The sequence below is a fragment of the Odocoileus virginianus genome, chromosome 17, assembly GCF_023699985.2.
Source record: "Odocoileus virginianus isolate 20LAN1187 ecotype Illinois chromosome 17, Ovbor_1.2, whole genome shotgun sequence".
Taxonomy (NCBI): Eukaryota; Metazoa; Chordata; class Mammalia; order Artiodactyla; family Cervidae; genus Odocoileus; species Odocoileus virginianus.
Window position 1 is genome coordinate 53,916,823 of NC_069690.1, and position 15,206 is coordinate 53,932,028.

The following is a 15,206-nucleotide window of genomic DNA, read 5'->3' on the forward strand; positions in this document are numbered from 1 at the left end:
AGATCATTTCAATTGAAGCAGAAAAAATATTTGATAAAATTTAACACCTTTTCATCATAAAAACCACTCAAGAAACTAGAAATAAAAAGAGAAACTACAATATATAGCAACCCTGCTAAAACCTGACTCACTCCTTCTAGCCTTCTGGGTAGACAGTCAAATCACCAATAATTATTTAGAATTTTGTTTCTTCGTTTCCAGTTCTCATTTCTTTTGTTTCTCTTTCTTGTTTATTCCATAAGCCAATGAAAGCCTTGAGTCGAAGTCATCTTTATGAACATCCTGGTCTTTCTCCCGCTTTTAAAGGGAAGCCTTTTCACGATTTGCCTTTTTTTTCCTTTGGCCATGCCCTGAGGCTTGTGGGACTTCCCTCGTGCCTCAGCTGGTAAAGAATCCGCCTGCAATGTGGGAGACCTGGGTTTGATCCCTGGGTTGGGAAGATCCCCTGGAGGAGGAAACGGCTATCCACTCCAGTATTCTGGCCTAGAGAACTCCACGGACTGTATAGTCCATGGGGTCACTAAGAGTCGGACATGACTGAGTGACTTTCACTTTTGGCATTGAAAGCATGGACCTACTGGATCCCCAGGGAAGTCCCTACCACTGGTTTTAATGTTTGCAGAATGTTTCCTTATAAATATCTTTCCATTCCTGGCTTATGAAAAGTACTGGATTTTTATATGATGCTTTGCATGTTGTTGTTTAGTCATCCAATCGTGTCCAACTCTTTATGACTCCATGGACTGCAGTACAGCTCTTTGCATCAGGTGGCCAAAGTATTAGAGTTTCAGCTTCAGCATCAGTCCTACCAATGAACACCCAGGACTGATCGTCTTTAGGATGGACTGGTTGGATCTCCTTGCAGTTCAAGGGATCCTCAAGAGTCTTCTCCAACACCACAGTTCAAAAGCATCAATTTTTCAGTATTCAGCTTTCCTCACAATCCAACTCTCACATCCATACATGACCACTGGAAAAACTATAGTCTTGACTAGACGGACCTTTGTTGACAAAGTAATGTCTCTGCTTTTTAATATGCTGTCTAGGTTGGTCATAACTTTCCTTCCAAGGAGTATGTGTCTTTTAATTTCATGGCTGTAGTCACCTTCTGCAGTGATTTTGGAGCCCAGAAAAATATAGTCAGCCACTGTTTCCACTGTTTCTCCATCTATTTGCCATGAAGTGATGGGACCGGATGCCATTTACTACATTACCATGATGAATTATATACTTTTTTGGGGGGGGGGCAGGCCATGCCACTTGTGGGATCTTAATTTCCTGATCAGGGATTGAACCTGAGCCCTGGGAGTGGAAGCACCGAGTCCTAACCATCGGATCACCAGTTCAGTGCAGTTCAGTTGCTCAGTCATGTCCAACTCTTTGCGACCCCATGGACTGCAGCACGCCAGGCTTCCCTGTCCATCACCAGCTTCTGGAGCTTGCTCAAATTCATGTCCATTGAGTATGTGATGCCATCCAACCATCTCATCCTCTGTTGTCCCCTTCTCCCCCCTTCTTCAATCTTTCCAAGCATCAAGGTCTTTTCAAATGAGTTAGCTCTTCACATCAGGTGGCCAAAGTATTGGAGTTTCAGCTTCAGCATCAGTCCTTCCAATGAACACCCAGGACTGATCTCCTTTAAGATGGACTGGTTGGATCTCCTTGCAGTCCAAGGGACTCTCAAGAGTCTTCTCCAACACTACAGTTCAAAAGCATCAATTCCTCAGTGCTCAGCTTTCTTTATAGTCCAACTCTCACATCCATATATGACTACTGGAAAAACCAAAGATTTGACTAGATGGAACTTTGTTGGCAAAGTAATATCTCTGCTTTTTAATACACTGTCTAGGTTGGTCATAACTTTTCTTCCAAGTAGCAAGTATCTTTTAATTTCATGGCTGCAATCACCATCTGCAGTGATTTTGGAGCCCCCCAAAATAAAGTCTCTCACTGTTTCCATTGTTTCCCCATCTATTTGCCATGAAATGATGGGACCACATGCCATGATCTTAGTTTTCTGAATGTTGAGTTTGAAGCCAACTTTTTCCACTCTCCTCTTTCAGTTCCATCAAGAGGCTCTTTAGTTCTTCTTCGCTTTCTGCCATTAAGTGTGGTGTCATCTGCATATCTGAGGGAACTCCCTAAATTTTTTATACTAGCAACAGACTTGCTCCACCTTCCCAGAGAAGTGAAGATGGTGGGGCAGTAAACTGGCCTGATTCTGAGAAAACCTGTGGGAAACTCATAGTCCACACCTTTCCCTACTTCCCATCCATCCCTTCCTTGGTGCCCATAGGGCCCTGATCCGTGACTACGGCCCTCTTACTCCTCCCAGCCCTTCTGGATGTGTGCTGAACCACCAAAACACAGGGCTTCCAGGGACAGCTCCCCCCTCCAGTCTGGCTCTGGACTCCTGGGAAGAAACACCCTCACCTGCCTCCCAGAGCTGCTCTTGAAGAGTTTTACTCCTGGGTTATATATATATTGTGATCTGAATTAAATGCAGTCTGGTTAAGATTAGAATCTGTCCTATTATTAGTGAGGAAACCCAATCCACTGGCTTCTTCTCAGCCCTCTGTCCTGGGCTTTTCTCTTTTTTGGCTATACCCTGTGGCATGCAGGTCCTTAGTTTCCGGGGCAGGGGTGGAACCCAAGCCCCCTGCAGTGGGAGCACAGAGTCTTAACCCCTGGAGCGCCAGGGAAGCCCCTATCCTGGGCTTATTTGAATCCTACTCTTCTTCTAGTGTCTGGAGTCTTGCCCAGGGTATTAATAAGGAGACACTGTGCTAACCACATCCCAGAACTCTGTTTTTGGAACTTCTCATACATTTCCTCATTAAATTCTCATAAGAGCTCTTATTAGTCCATTTTACAGATATAAATACCGAGGCTCAGAAAGATTAAGTAAGTTGTCCACAGTTATACGGCTCGTATGTGGTGCTCATGGGGTTAGAGCCTGGGTTTGTCTCATTTCATAGCCGGCACATTTACGCGCTTGGCTGTAACACCTGGATGGATGCATCAGCAGGTGTGCCCAGCACGGACACCTGGCCCGCGAGTTGCAGAGTTTTCTGCTGCTGGGACCCACTGCTGTCATGGAGAATCATTTCTGGAGTTGACAGCCACCCAAGGCCTGGTCGGTCAGAAACCCGCTCCTCTGACCCTTCTGCAGACACGGGCCCCCTTTCTCCCCGGCACAGCCCCCTAGCTTCCTCTTTCTGACCTAGTGCAGGTCTCGTACCCTGTGACCCAGCCTGCCAAGAAACAGCACTGCTTATGCTAAATAATTAAAAGCAGGAAACACTCACTCCATAAAAGGAAGCGAATGAGTAAGAAACGTAAAGGCGGTCTGGACGGGCGGAGGGCACCAGCCTGCCTGTGCTCAGAGCCCTGAGAGTCAGCTGGCGCCTGGACGTGCTTCCCTGTTTCTAAGTCGGCGGGGAGAGGAAGCCCGGAGGCAGGACCATGTGGCTGCCCCCAGCTCTGCTGCTTCTCAGCATCCCAGGTGAGCAGGCTGGGGCACTGCACAGGGCGAGGGGGTGGAGGGTCTGTCCCAGATATGTGTGTGCTAAGTCGCTAAGTCGTGTCCAGCTTTTTGCTACCCCATGGACTATCCCACCAGGCTCCTCTGTCCATGGGATTCTCCAGGCAAGAATACTGGAGTGGGTTGCCATGCCCTCCTCCAGAGGATCTTCCCAACCCAGGATTCGAATCCACATCTCTTGCATCTCCTGCCTTGGCAGGTGGGTTGTTTACCACTGTGCCACCTGAGAAGCCCTTGTCCCAGGTACAAGGAAGAATATCTTGGGGAAATGAGAGATGACTGTTAATTCATCCGACAAAAGCTCACTGGGTTCCTCTTTGTACCAGACAGGCATCTGGCTCTGAGGAAGGGAAAAGAGAAATAGGACCGACCTTTAGAAAGAGGAGCTGGGAGTTCCCTGGTAGTCCAGCGGTGAGGACTCTGCAATGTCACTGCTGAGAGCCTGGGTTCAATCCCCGGTCAGAGAACTAAGTTCCCACGAGCCTAACAGAACAGGCTCGCGGCAGCCGTCCTTGAGATGAGCCTGGGAGAATGGGCGGATCAGCTCTCCACGTGGAGAAGAGGGACCAGTGCTCCTCGGAGAGGGACCGCATGCCAAGGGTTGCAGGCTTGAGAAGGATGCTGGGTTCATCAGAGGGAGCTCTGAATTCTCAGAGAGCCTTGGGGTGTCTTGTTGGAACTGAGGCTGGGAGCGCCACAGATAGGACTCTGAAGGGCCTGGGATACCCTGCCCAGGAACTGAGGTTTTCAAAGAGGGAACTGCTGGGTGACGGGAGGGGCTTCTCTTCTATGGAAAACCACTACCCTAGCATCCGGGAAAACAGTGTGGAAGCTTGCACAATGTAGGCAGTAGGTGCGGGTCACACAGTCCTCTCTCTCCAGGCCTGGGGACTGACCCTGTGACACTCACAGACCACTCCATAGAGGGGCCGCAGGAAAGAGCATGGCCAAGGGGTCCGGAGAGATGAGTCCCAGTCCCTTGTTGGATTTCCGGGGGGATGGGAGTCCTTGGCCCTTTGCAGCTCTAGGGGTGTAGGTCTCTACCATTCAGATGGGCGTCCCTGAATTCTCACTGCCGCTGTTGATGGTACTGATGCTGAAGAAGCCTTCTGCTGGTACCGGTGGATGGGTTGTGGGACTAGCTTGTCTGTGATGGCCGTGTTCACTAACAGCGACCCCAGGTGACCCAGACCCCCAAAGGATGGCCGCTCAGAATGTCTGCATCTCCCCCTGGGCTCCAGTTTTCCATCTGAGTTCCAAGACCACCCCTCCATCTCCTCCCTCTCTTAACCTCAACGTCCAGCCACCGGGAGGCCAAGGAGAAGGGTGTGGGTGGACCATGTTGGGATCACATGCTCTTAGACGCATGTACACAATACACTCACCCAATGGAGTTGAACATACATACCTATGCAATCACATGCCAGTTCATGTCTATATTCTCACACTCTCATAATACACACACACTCGTATAGACACACAGACACACATATATATTCACTCACAGGGACACAGAATAACCACACACTTGCGCAGCCACACACACACTCACACAGGCAGATCGGTGGCTTGGGGGGAGGGTTGGCCTTGAGAGAGTGGATGGGTCCCTCCTCTTCCAATTCTGAATGAACTTGGGCATGAAGTTAGTCAAGGATGAAAAAAAGAAGGCAGCCGGTCAAGTTTTCACCTCTGGACACCATCAGCCACCCTGGGTTTCCTCTGTGAAAGGCAGGAGAGAGGTGGACATGGTGAAGTCACAACGACCCAGCTTCTGGTTGGACATTCATCTGCTTGGTTACCAGACCCCCAACAACCCGAAGAATGGAAGAAGAGATCCCTGTTCCCCCAAAGAGCAAAGTGTTGCAAGAATAACCAGGGGCCCAGATCTGCACCCTAGAAACTGTTTCTCTTAGCTTGGGCTGCCATGATGTCTGGGGAACACCAGCCCAGACCCCCGGCCCTATAAGTGCAAACTAAGACAGGATCAAACCCCACTGCACAACACACGTTCCCCGGGACCTCTGCTCTGAGACCCCCTTGGGTGAATTTGCCTCATTTTTATGAGTCATTTGTTACTCGCTATCAGCCTAGATGTGGATATTAACCATGCTCTCGATTTTGAGACAAGACCATTCACCCAAGAATTTTGCACAGAGGGCAAACTTCCCTGAATCATTGACATGAAAAAGAAAGTTTATATCAAATTCATGAAAGCAAAAAAAAAAAAAAAAATTGAAATTCAAACAGCCAGTCTCCTCTTCCATGAAGTTCTCCAGGCAAGAATACTGGATTGGGTAGCCATTCCCTTCTCCTGGGGATCTTCTTGATAGACGCACGGATCAAACCTGGGTCCCCCGCATTGCAGGCGGATTATTTACCATCTGAACCATCAGGGAAGCCCCAAACAGGCTTAGGCTTTTAAAACCCATCAGTTATGTTTCCCAGAGTTCTGCTCCCAGGTCAGCAGTGTCGTATCATTTTTCTCTCTTCCTTCAGACCAATTCTTGGGGCAATTCCCTGGTGGTTCGGTAGTTGGGACTTCTCGCTTTCACTGCTGGGACCCCGGGGTTCAATCCCTGGTCAGGAACTAAGATCCTGCAAACTGCAGTGGTACGGCCAAAAAGCAAAAGCTAAAAACAACAACGACAAAATTCTCTTGAAAATACATAGGTCTAATGAACAGTTTATCATCCATCATAATATCTGTTTATAAAAAACCCCCATGTATTTTTAAAAGCCAAGCCCCATCACATTATGAGTGCTTGACCATTCTGTTAAATTACCAAGGCTGGGGTGGATGGCATTTCTGTTTCCAAGTATCCACATCTGTTTTCTGCTGTTTATGATCACTGGCAGATAGAATATGTTTTGATTGTACTTTTGCTTCCTACTATAGCTTATTTATTTTTAAGGGGCAAAAACATGACTCTTTCTGCTGACTCTTACATTAGATTTTAATTTACATCAATTTCTGTCTTTTTAGCAATTCTTCTAATTGACTCCTTTTTAATGAAAAAAGCTGTTGTTTCATCAGTTAATTACATTTTTGAAGATTTTGACAAAATAGAAATGTGTGAGTTAGAAAGTGAAATTTCCCCTCAAAATCCTCAAACTCAACCCTAACCACTTATTTTCCCCTACGCATGTGCTATCGAAAAACTAAGGAAGAGAAATCATACACAGTCAGGCAACTTGTTTTAACCTAATGGTAATATGTCTGGGGCGTCTTTCCCATCATTATGATTTGTCTTTTCTCTTGACATGTATCTAGTTATTTGGTTGCACTTGGTATTAGCTGCAGCATGTGGGATCTAGTTCCCTGACCTAGGATCGAACCTGGGCCACCTGCATTGGGAGTGGGGAATCAGCCACTGGACCACCAGCAAAGTCCCTGTCTTTTTCTTCTAACCATGTGTCGGACAGATAACAATCTATTAGCCCAGTCTACCACTGGTGGCATTTGGATTTGTTTCCAGTGTTCCCTGTTTGGTTAGCAATGCAGCTAGCACCCTTACACTTCATTTCTCATTGGTGTGGAAACTATAATTGATCCTAGACTTGGATGATTCTGTCTGAGATCATAACAACTAGCTTCTTTTCAAAATTAATCATAAACTTCAAGGGTACCAACCAGGATCCAGACAGTGTGTAAGTCACAGGGGCTGGGGATGGGAAGAGAGAGAAGAAACAAACACAAGATCTCTGCTCCTTGGAACAGAGCATCCTAACAAGGGAGGCAAAGAGGAAGACTGCTGAGGATGATAAGACGCTAATGCGGCATTCGGGTTCCTGCAAAGGGCTGTGGAGCAGTGGGGGGAAGGGGAGGAAGGCTGCAGAGAAGGCGGAACCTTGAAGAGGCCTGGAGAATGACCAGGAGCCGGGCAGGGCTGGGAGCAGGGGTTTCTAGCTGGAAGGAAGGAGAAGGACAGTGACACAGCCGCTTGGGATGCAGCATCTGAGTCAGGGAAAGAGGAAAGTGGGGGTGGGCAGCGTGGGAGGCAGGGAGCCACAGGAAGTCACAGTGGACAGAGAACTGGATCAAGATTGTAAAAGACCTAACTACCAAACTAAGACATTTTTTAAAAACTTCATTTTGTATTGGAGCAGAGCAGGTTGACCGTGTGGTGACAGTTTCACGTGAACCGAGAAGGGACTCAGCCGTACACACAATGGATCCATTCTGCCCCAAACTCTCCTCCTTCCAGGCTGCCAGCTACATGGAGCAGAGTTCATTGTGCTGTATATTAGGTCTTCGCTTATCCATTTTAAGTAGAGCAAGCTCAGGCATCTAAATCATTCCAAGGCAGTGGGAAGCGGCTGCGGGAGAGGTCCTGAACGATTTTAGGTGCTCGTGGCAAGTGTCATTGAGGACGATCTGGGGACAATTTTGGTACAAAACTCCCGTGGCGATGTGCAGGGGAGACAGGAGGAGGGGTGCAGTGGGGGCTGGGGAACCCCACCGCGTGCTGCTGCTGCGACCCAGGCAGCAGAGCAGGGGTGTGGCTGGGCTACCGCTGATGGGGCAACTCCTGAATGCTGAGGTTTGCACACATCCCCAAGAAGAACCTGCAAGGTGGAAAGCAGCTAGCCAGTTTGCAAATACAGAAGCAAGGCTCAGAGAGGAAGCAACTTAAAGTTTCCCAACGACTCTGTGGCCGACAGGTCTTTCTGTGTCCAGAGCTCAGGCTCTTTCTAGCATGTCAGGCTGTCTCCGTGAACCTTGATGGCAGAGGAGACAAGACAATCATCTGGACAAGCTCAGTCACTCAATCCTATCTGACTCTTTGTGACCCTATGAACTGTAGCCCACCAGGCTCATCTGTCCATGGGATTTTCCAGGCAAGACTACTGGACTGGGTTGCCAATTTCTTCTCCAGTGATCTTCCTGGCCCAGGGATCAAACCTGAGTCTCCTGCGTTGGCAGGCAGATTCTTTTCCACTGAGCCACCGGGGAAGCCCGCATTTTTGAGGGAGAGTTGTCTAGTTGGTTACCCGTTAGTTGTGGACGGGGAGGGAGAGAACAGGGCAGTGAGGATGCCAGGGTCTCCAGTTAGATGTGCTCGTGGCGGTGCTGGTTTGAGGAGAGTAGCATTAGTTCTGCTGGTTGAAATCCACACTCCTTTCTTATCATAACCGAAAGCAGGGTCAGGCTGCTCGCAGCTCAAAGGCCGTTAAAGACAGCAGGTTGGTGGGAAGTTTGCTTTAGCTGGATGCCAGCAACAGGGCGGGGTGGGTGCTGGGCACGGATGCCTGTCGAAAGGCTGACTCCCCTCCCACTGACAGTCAAGATGCCAGAGCTTTTACAGGCTGCGGGGGTGGGGGGCTCCAGGCAGAAACAGCACAATCAGCTCCGACAGTCATCCTGAAGTCGGTCATCAGCGGTCTGACCAGCGTCATCGTATTATTTTAAGTACAGTTAGTCTTCAGTTCCAGGGTGGGCTTGTTCCCATTTCCCTGAGGCCATTTCTTGGAATTGTGGTAGCTTATGTCACGGCTATAATCTGGTCATCTGTAATTCACTTTTCCACCTGGCGAGGGGCTCATCTCTGTAAGACTGCTCACAGAGCACGGCTCAGGATGCTATCATAGCCCTTGGGATGGAACTAAAGGTCTCTGACTACGCTTAAGGACGGCATCGCTATCATCTGGTCTCTTCTGACTGTTTTTCTTGGCTTCTGTGTGTTTTCACTTCTCTAATGAAACTTATTCATGGGTTACAGTTTTTCCACAGAAGAAAGGCAGGCAGAGGATATGGGGGCAGGCACCATAGGGTTCTGCTCCATTTCACTGTGGTTGCTGTAACACATTACCAGGAGCCTCGGGGCTTGAAATGACACAAACTTATTTTCTTACAGTTCTGAAGGTCAGAAGTCCAAAGTGGTCTTACTGGCTTACACTCGGGGGGTCAGCAAGGTGTCATTCCTCCTAGATGCCCTACAGAAGAACCTGTCTGCTTACCTTTCCCAGTTTCTAGAAGCCACCCACATTCCTTGGCTCGAGAGCCCTTTCTCTGCCTTCAAATCTCTCATGCTGATACTAACTCTCCTTCAGCTCTTTCACCTTTTTTCTTTTTTGACCACATGGCTTATGGGAATCTGTGTTCCCTGACCAGGGATTGAACCCAGGGCTGCAGTGGAAGCGTGGAGTCCTGACCGCTGGACCCGCCTGGGAAGTCCTTCTGCTTTCACTTTCAAGGACCCTTGTGATTACATTGGACCGAGCTGGATAACCCAGGATAAGCTTGCTGTCTTGAGAGCCTTATTTCAGTCACATCTGTGGAATTCTTGGGAATTAGGATCTGTGCTTAGTCGCTCAGTTGTATCTGACTCTTTGTGACCCCATGGACTGTAGCCCAACAGGTTCCTCTGTCCATGGGATGTTCCAGGCAAGATTATTGAAGTGGGTTGCCATTTCCTTCTCCAGGGGAATCTTCCTGGCCCAGGAATCGAACTCGCATCACTGATATCACCTGCACTGCAGGCAGATTCTTTGCCACAGAACCACAGGGGAAGCCCAAGATGTGAGCATGTTGGGAGGGAGTTATTCTGCTGCCATAAGTGCAAACCCCAAGTAACTAAAATAGTTTCAGGGAGAAGGTCTGAGGTGTGAGAGGTGACACCTGGTGCAACGGACCTGACTCCCTCCGTCTTGCACAGACCCCAGCCCTCGCCCTGGCCCTGGTGCTCTGGGGCCATGAGATGGTCAAGAGAGGCTTCCTGTGAGCTTCTCTTGGCGTATTGCCCCATGGTCAATGCATAAAAGGTCTTGGCCCAGGATAGAGTATCTGTGTATCTGAACACAGTGAGTTTAACCATTCAGTCCGCAGAAAAGCAGAATACCTAGTCCCACTCCCAGCAGACCCTTGCTGGTTCGTCCATGCCAACTCTCCACGAGAGAGAGGAAGTGTTGAAGGAGAATGAGTCTGGATGGAAGAAGTGATGTATTCAGTTCTGTGATGGTCGGAACGTCCCTGGTGGTCCAGGCACTGGGACTCTGTGCTTTCACTGCTGTGGTCCAGGTTCAGTCCCTGGTCAGGGAACTGAGATCCCCAAAGCTGTGCTACCCAGCTCCCCTCAAAAGCCTCATAGCTCTGTAACTATTGACTCTGGGGAAGAGACATCCAGTGTGTATTTGTAAGCGGTAGACTGGGGCCAGGGCTTCCTAGGTGGCACGAGTGGTGGAGAATCTGCCTGCAACACAGGAGACCTAAGAGATGTAGCTTCCATCCTTGGGTTGGGACGATCCCCTGGAGGAGGGCATGGCAACCCACTCCAGTGTTCTTGTCTGGAGAATCCCATGGACAGAGGAGCCTGGCGGACTATAGTCCATGGGATCACAAAGAGTCAGACACGACTGAAGTGACTTAGCACGCACACAGGCAGGCTGGGGCCAAGGGGAGAATTGGGGCTACAGATACGGATTTGGGAATCATCATCATGTAGACAAGAAACCATAGGAATGGAGAGTCACTCTTTGGGGGTGTAATACAGTGAGACAAGATAAAGGCTGGAGGGGGGACCCTGGCTCCTCCTCGGGAGAGCTGGCTCAGACTGGGGACACCTCTTCCCACCTCGGTGCCCAGTGATGTCACGTGGATAGCCTGAAGTCAGCCATGGTGGGAATATTTACACACTAGAATTTGGAAAGCACTCCAAACCGGAGATGGTTTTTACCCCCGAGGACGGGTTGTCAGATATTTACCAACACAGCACCACTGTTTACACCAAGATTTAAAGGGAAAGAGAGAGAAGAGAATCCGCAGAGGCCTTGGGGACCGAGTAGTTGGAGAAGAGGAGGAGCCAGTTGAGAACAGTGTTGAGAGGACACGGAAAGAAAGTGCCAGAAAAGTGGATGCGGTGAGCAGGCGTAGGGACACGGGGACCGAGGAGACCAAGGCAGCCCGTGGGGAGGAGAAGAACGGAGGAGAAGGTGGACTTGAGGCATCAGCTGGGGGTTTCGGGGAAGGCCGGGGATGCTGGTGCAATCTCGGACATCAGTCTGGTCCAGCTCGGAGAGGCAGGAGCTGGATTCTGGATTCTGTTTTCCAGGCTGTTTGTCCATCCAAGGCCCAGAGTCCGTGCAGGGCCAGGAGCGGGAGTCGGTGAGTGTGCAGTGTCGCTACGACTCCGAATGGGAGAGCCATAAGAAGTGGTGGTGTCGGGGGGAGTGGTGGGCTTCATGCCGGATCCTCGTGCAAACCCAGGGATCGGGGCGAGAAGAGAAAGGAGACCGCGTGTCCATCAGGGACGACCAGAGAAACCACTCATTCACAGTGACCATGCAGGAGCTCAGGCAGGACGACGCAGACACTTACTGGTGCGGGATTGAGAGGCCTGGAACCGACCTGGGGACGCAAATTAAAGTGACTGTTGGTCCAAGTAAGAGCTTCCTTGTCTATGCTACGGGGCCCTGGTGCTCAGGACTGGAAGACTGATGTCCCCTCCCCACACCTCCGCGAGGGCAGGAGAGAAAGGTTGGGGTGTCTGAGAGCGAGCGTGAGCGAGAGCAAGGGACAGACGGATGGGGAGGAAGGGGGAGAGACCAAGGCAAAGCATCACTTCCCAGCCCGGCTGCCCACCGCATCCCCGAGGTCTCTCAGAGGCCCCTGTGGTGATGTGCTAGAGCATCACTCTAGGAAGTGGCCAACCTCCGGTCATCACACCCGGGACCTGTCATTACGCAGAGGGGCACAGAGGGACATCTGGGGTAACCCAGTGCATCCCAGCGCTGAACCCCAGAACCCCGGCCAACCCAGGGTGCTCTGGGGCCTCTGCTCTCTAGAGACCAGGTTGCTCACATAAATCATCTCCATAGATTCTCTTAATGAGATGTATATCTCCTTCATCACTGTCACTGTTCACTATTTCACCGGAAGGTGTCCTCTTATGCACCAGTGTTCCGGAATCCCCCTTGCTCATTTCCACCCCAGTAACTAGACGCCCTGTTTCCAGAACTGTCTGTTCTTGAGCTCTCTTTGCTCGGGCACTGTTTGAGCAGAAAGGACCAGGGATTCCCACCACCTTCAACCAAAAAGTTCCACTTGCAGTGTGATTTTTCTCTCTCCCCAGAATAAAATGCAGTGCTTGCTTTTATTTCATTTTCTTTTGAATTCTTTTTTAATGGGAATGTAAAATTTTTTTTTTCATCTTAAAAATTTATTTTTTGGATGTACAGTTGATTTGTGGAAGCGTTAGCTATTCAGGCATGCCTGACTCCAGGTTCCTCTGCCCATGGGATTCACCAGGCAAGAATATGGGAGTGGGTAGCCGTGCCCTCCTCCAGGGGATCTTCCCAACCCAGGGATAGAACTCCATAGTTGATTTACAATGCTGTGTTAATTTCCACTATACAGCAAAGGGATTCATATAGGGTTAGTCATATATTAGTATATATACATTCTTTTTCTTTTTTAAAATTGGAGGATAATTGCTTTATAATGTTGCATTGGTTTCTTCTGTGCAGTGAAGTAAATCAACCATATGCATACAAGTATCCCCTCCTTTCTAAACCTCCTTCCCATCACCCCCCATCCCAGCCCACTAGGTCATCACAGAGCACCCAGCTGAGCTCCCAGTGCTACCCAGCGGCTTCCCACTAGCTATCTGCTTTACACGTGGGGGATGGGCCGAACAGGGAGACTGGGATTGACATATTTAATTTTACTCCTTTTGGCCACACCTGGAAATGATGGCGGGGGGAAGATGACTGTGTACTGTGGTTCAGATGACTTGGCAGAAAGGGGAGAAACCAGAGGGACTGCAGCCAGAGAGGAAGCCCCCGGGCCAGGGGAAGGGGGTCTCCTGCGAGGGCTGAGCGCGGTGGGGCACTGCGAGGGGAGCATGCACCCCGGGTCTGTGCTGATGACCTGGGCCGACTTCACCTGTGTGTAGGGGAAGCTGTTCTGACCGTACTAGAAAGCCAGGACTCCAGGACGAGGACCACCAGCCCTCCAGCCGCGTCCTCCCGCCCCCACAGCAGGTGAGTAGCTGTGGTCCTTTCTCCTGCCCCGACCTGGGGCCTCTCCTGTGGGGCTGTCGATCCTCATGCAGTCAGTCACCTGACTCTGGAGCCCACCTCGGTCAGAGCCAAGGCCCCTTGCCCACCCTCCGTGCCCCTCCGCCCAGGCCCCTCCTCCTCACCCTCTGTCTTCCCGTTGGAGCCCCAGCCAGATGTCTGCTCTGCAGACCCCTCCTCTGTAAGCATCCCTGCTGGGGAGGAGCTCGCGGGTCCTCTGCCCAGTCAACAAAACAGCACGGATGACCTAGTGGATGCCGAGGGAGATACAAACCTCCAGGCTTCAGGGAGGGTGGTTTAGCAGCCTGGAGCTGGCAGCCGTGGGAGCTGTGAACACACAGAGCCAGCCTGCCGTGGGTGACCTGCAGGCGCGTCTCCTGGGCTGAGATGCACTCAGACAAAGGTGAAATTGGAGAGGGAAGTGGGCACGATATAGAGCAAAGCCGCAAAGCTGAGCTATTCCTAGGGCCCTCGGGACTGAGCCATTAAGCAGGTCCCTGGGAGTCTTCAGACAGGGCTGCCAAGCCCAGCATCACAGGCTTTGCTCCCCACAAGACTCCCCGGTGTCCGAGTTTGTGGGGGGTGGACATGGAGGGGCCCAGGGCTCTGACAGCTCTGCCCACCCCCTCCCAGGACCCACTACATGCTCCTGGTATTCCTGAAGGTGCCCTTCTTGCTCGGCCTGGTGGGCGCTGTGCTCTGGTTGGAGGAACGTCGGAGGGACATTGCGGAGCCGCAGGGTCAGCCCGTCTACGTGAACTTGTCCTCTGAGCTTCTGACCAGAGACACCCCCGTTTAGACGGATGGATGAGCGGAGACTTCCAACACTGCACCCCGTTTCCAGAGGAAACTCGGCTGTGGAATGAAACACCGCGGAGTCATAGCTGTCCCGCCCGGCTCAGGGCCCCCGCTCCTGATGTGTGGTCTCCACCTGGAGGGTCAGCATCCTGTTCCTGCTTCTCCAGGTCACAAGTGCCCTTCCTGGACCCACACTTGGGGTTCAGGGCTCACAGTTGGGAGCTGCTGGGCTGGAGCCCTGGTTCAGACCATCGTGTCCCCACTGCTGGGAGAGCTTGGGAGCAGGGCCGGGGGCCGAAGTCCAGAGAGAAGCGTCAGGGGTGCAGTGGAGAGGGCGAGGGGCCTCCTTCCTGAGACTGGCTCAGCGCGCTCCCCTACTGGGCTTCCGACATGTGGGATTTTGTAGTTGTTTTCCTTAAACTGGGTTTTTAAAAAAATTAATTTATTTTTTAATTGAAGGATAATTGCTTTACAGAATTTTGTTGTTTTCTGTCAAACATCAACATGAATCTCAATCTGGGTTTTGAAGGCTCGTGGTCGTCACTTGACTTGATGCACTCGTGGGCGCACACACACACACACACACACACATCCTAAGGACGGTGATTCTGGGGAGAGTGCTGGTTCTGGACCGTGACAGGTTGACGTCCCCTCTGCCCAGGGAGGACACCGCTCTGTGTCTAGGGGGCTGAGGTGGGGCCCTGGGGCTGGCCTTTCTCTTCCCCCTTCATCCTCCCCGCTCAGCTCTGCTCTGGCTCCCCGAGCTCCCTGCTCCCCACGTCTCGGGGGCTGGGCTCCCCGGGGGCTGAGACTTGGGAGCCCGCCCTTCACTTCCTCCCGGCAGCCGGAC

The 15,206-nt window shown here is 51.0% G+C and overlaps 1 protein-coding gene across 1 annotated transcript; it reads left to right on the forward strand.

The window, feature by feature from the left end:
- Positions 1-3,395: 3,395 nt before the first annotated feature.
- On the forward strand, positions 3,396-14,858 carry CD300LB (CD300 molecule like family member b). The gene is made up of 4 exons (XM_020872732.2): positions 3,396-3,505; positions 11,593-11,922; positions 13,435-13,522; positions 14,192-14,858. Exons 1-4 carry the CDS (start codon positions 3,466-3,468, stop codon positions 14,355-14,357), a joined length of 624 nt encoding a protein of 207 aa, XP_020728391.2. The 5' UTR covers positions 3,396-3,465; the 3' UTR covers positions 14,358-14,858.
- Positions 14,859-15,206: the final 348 nt, after the last annotated feature.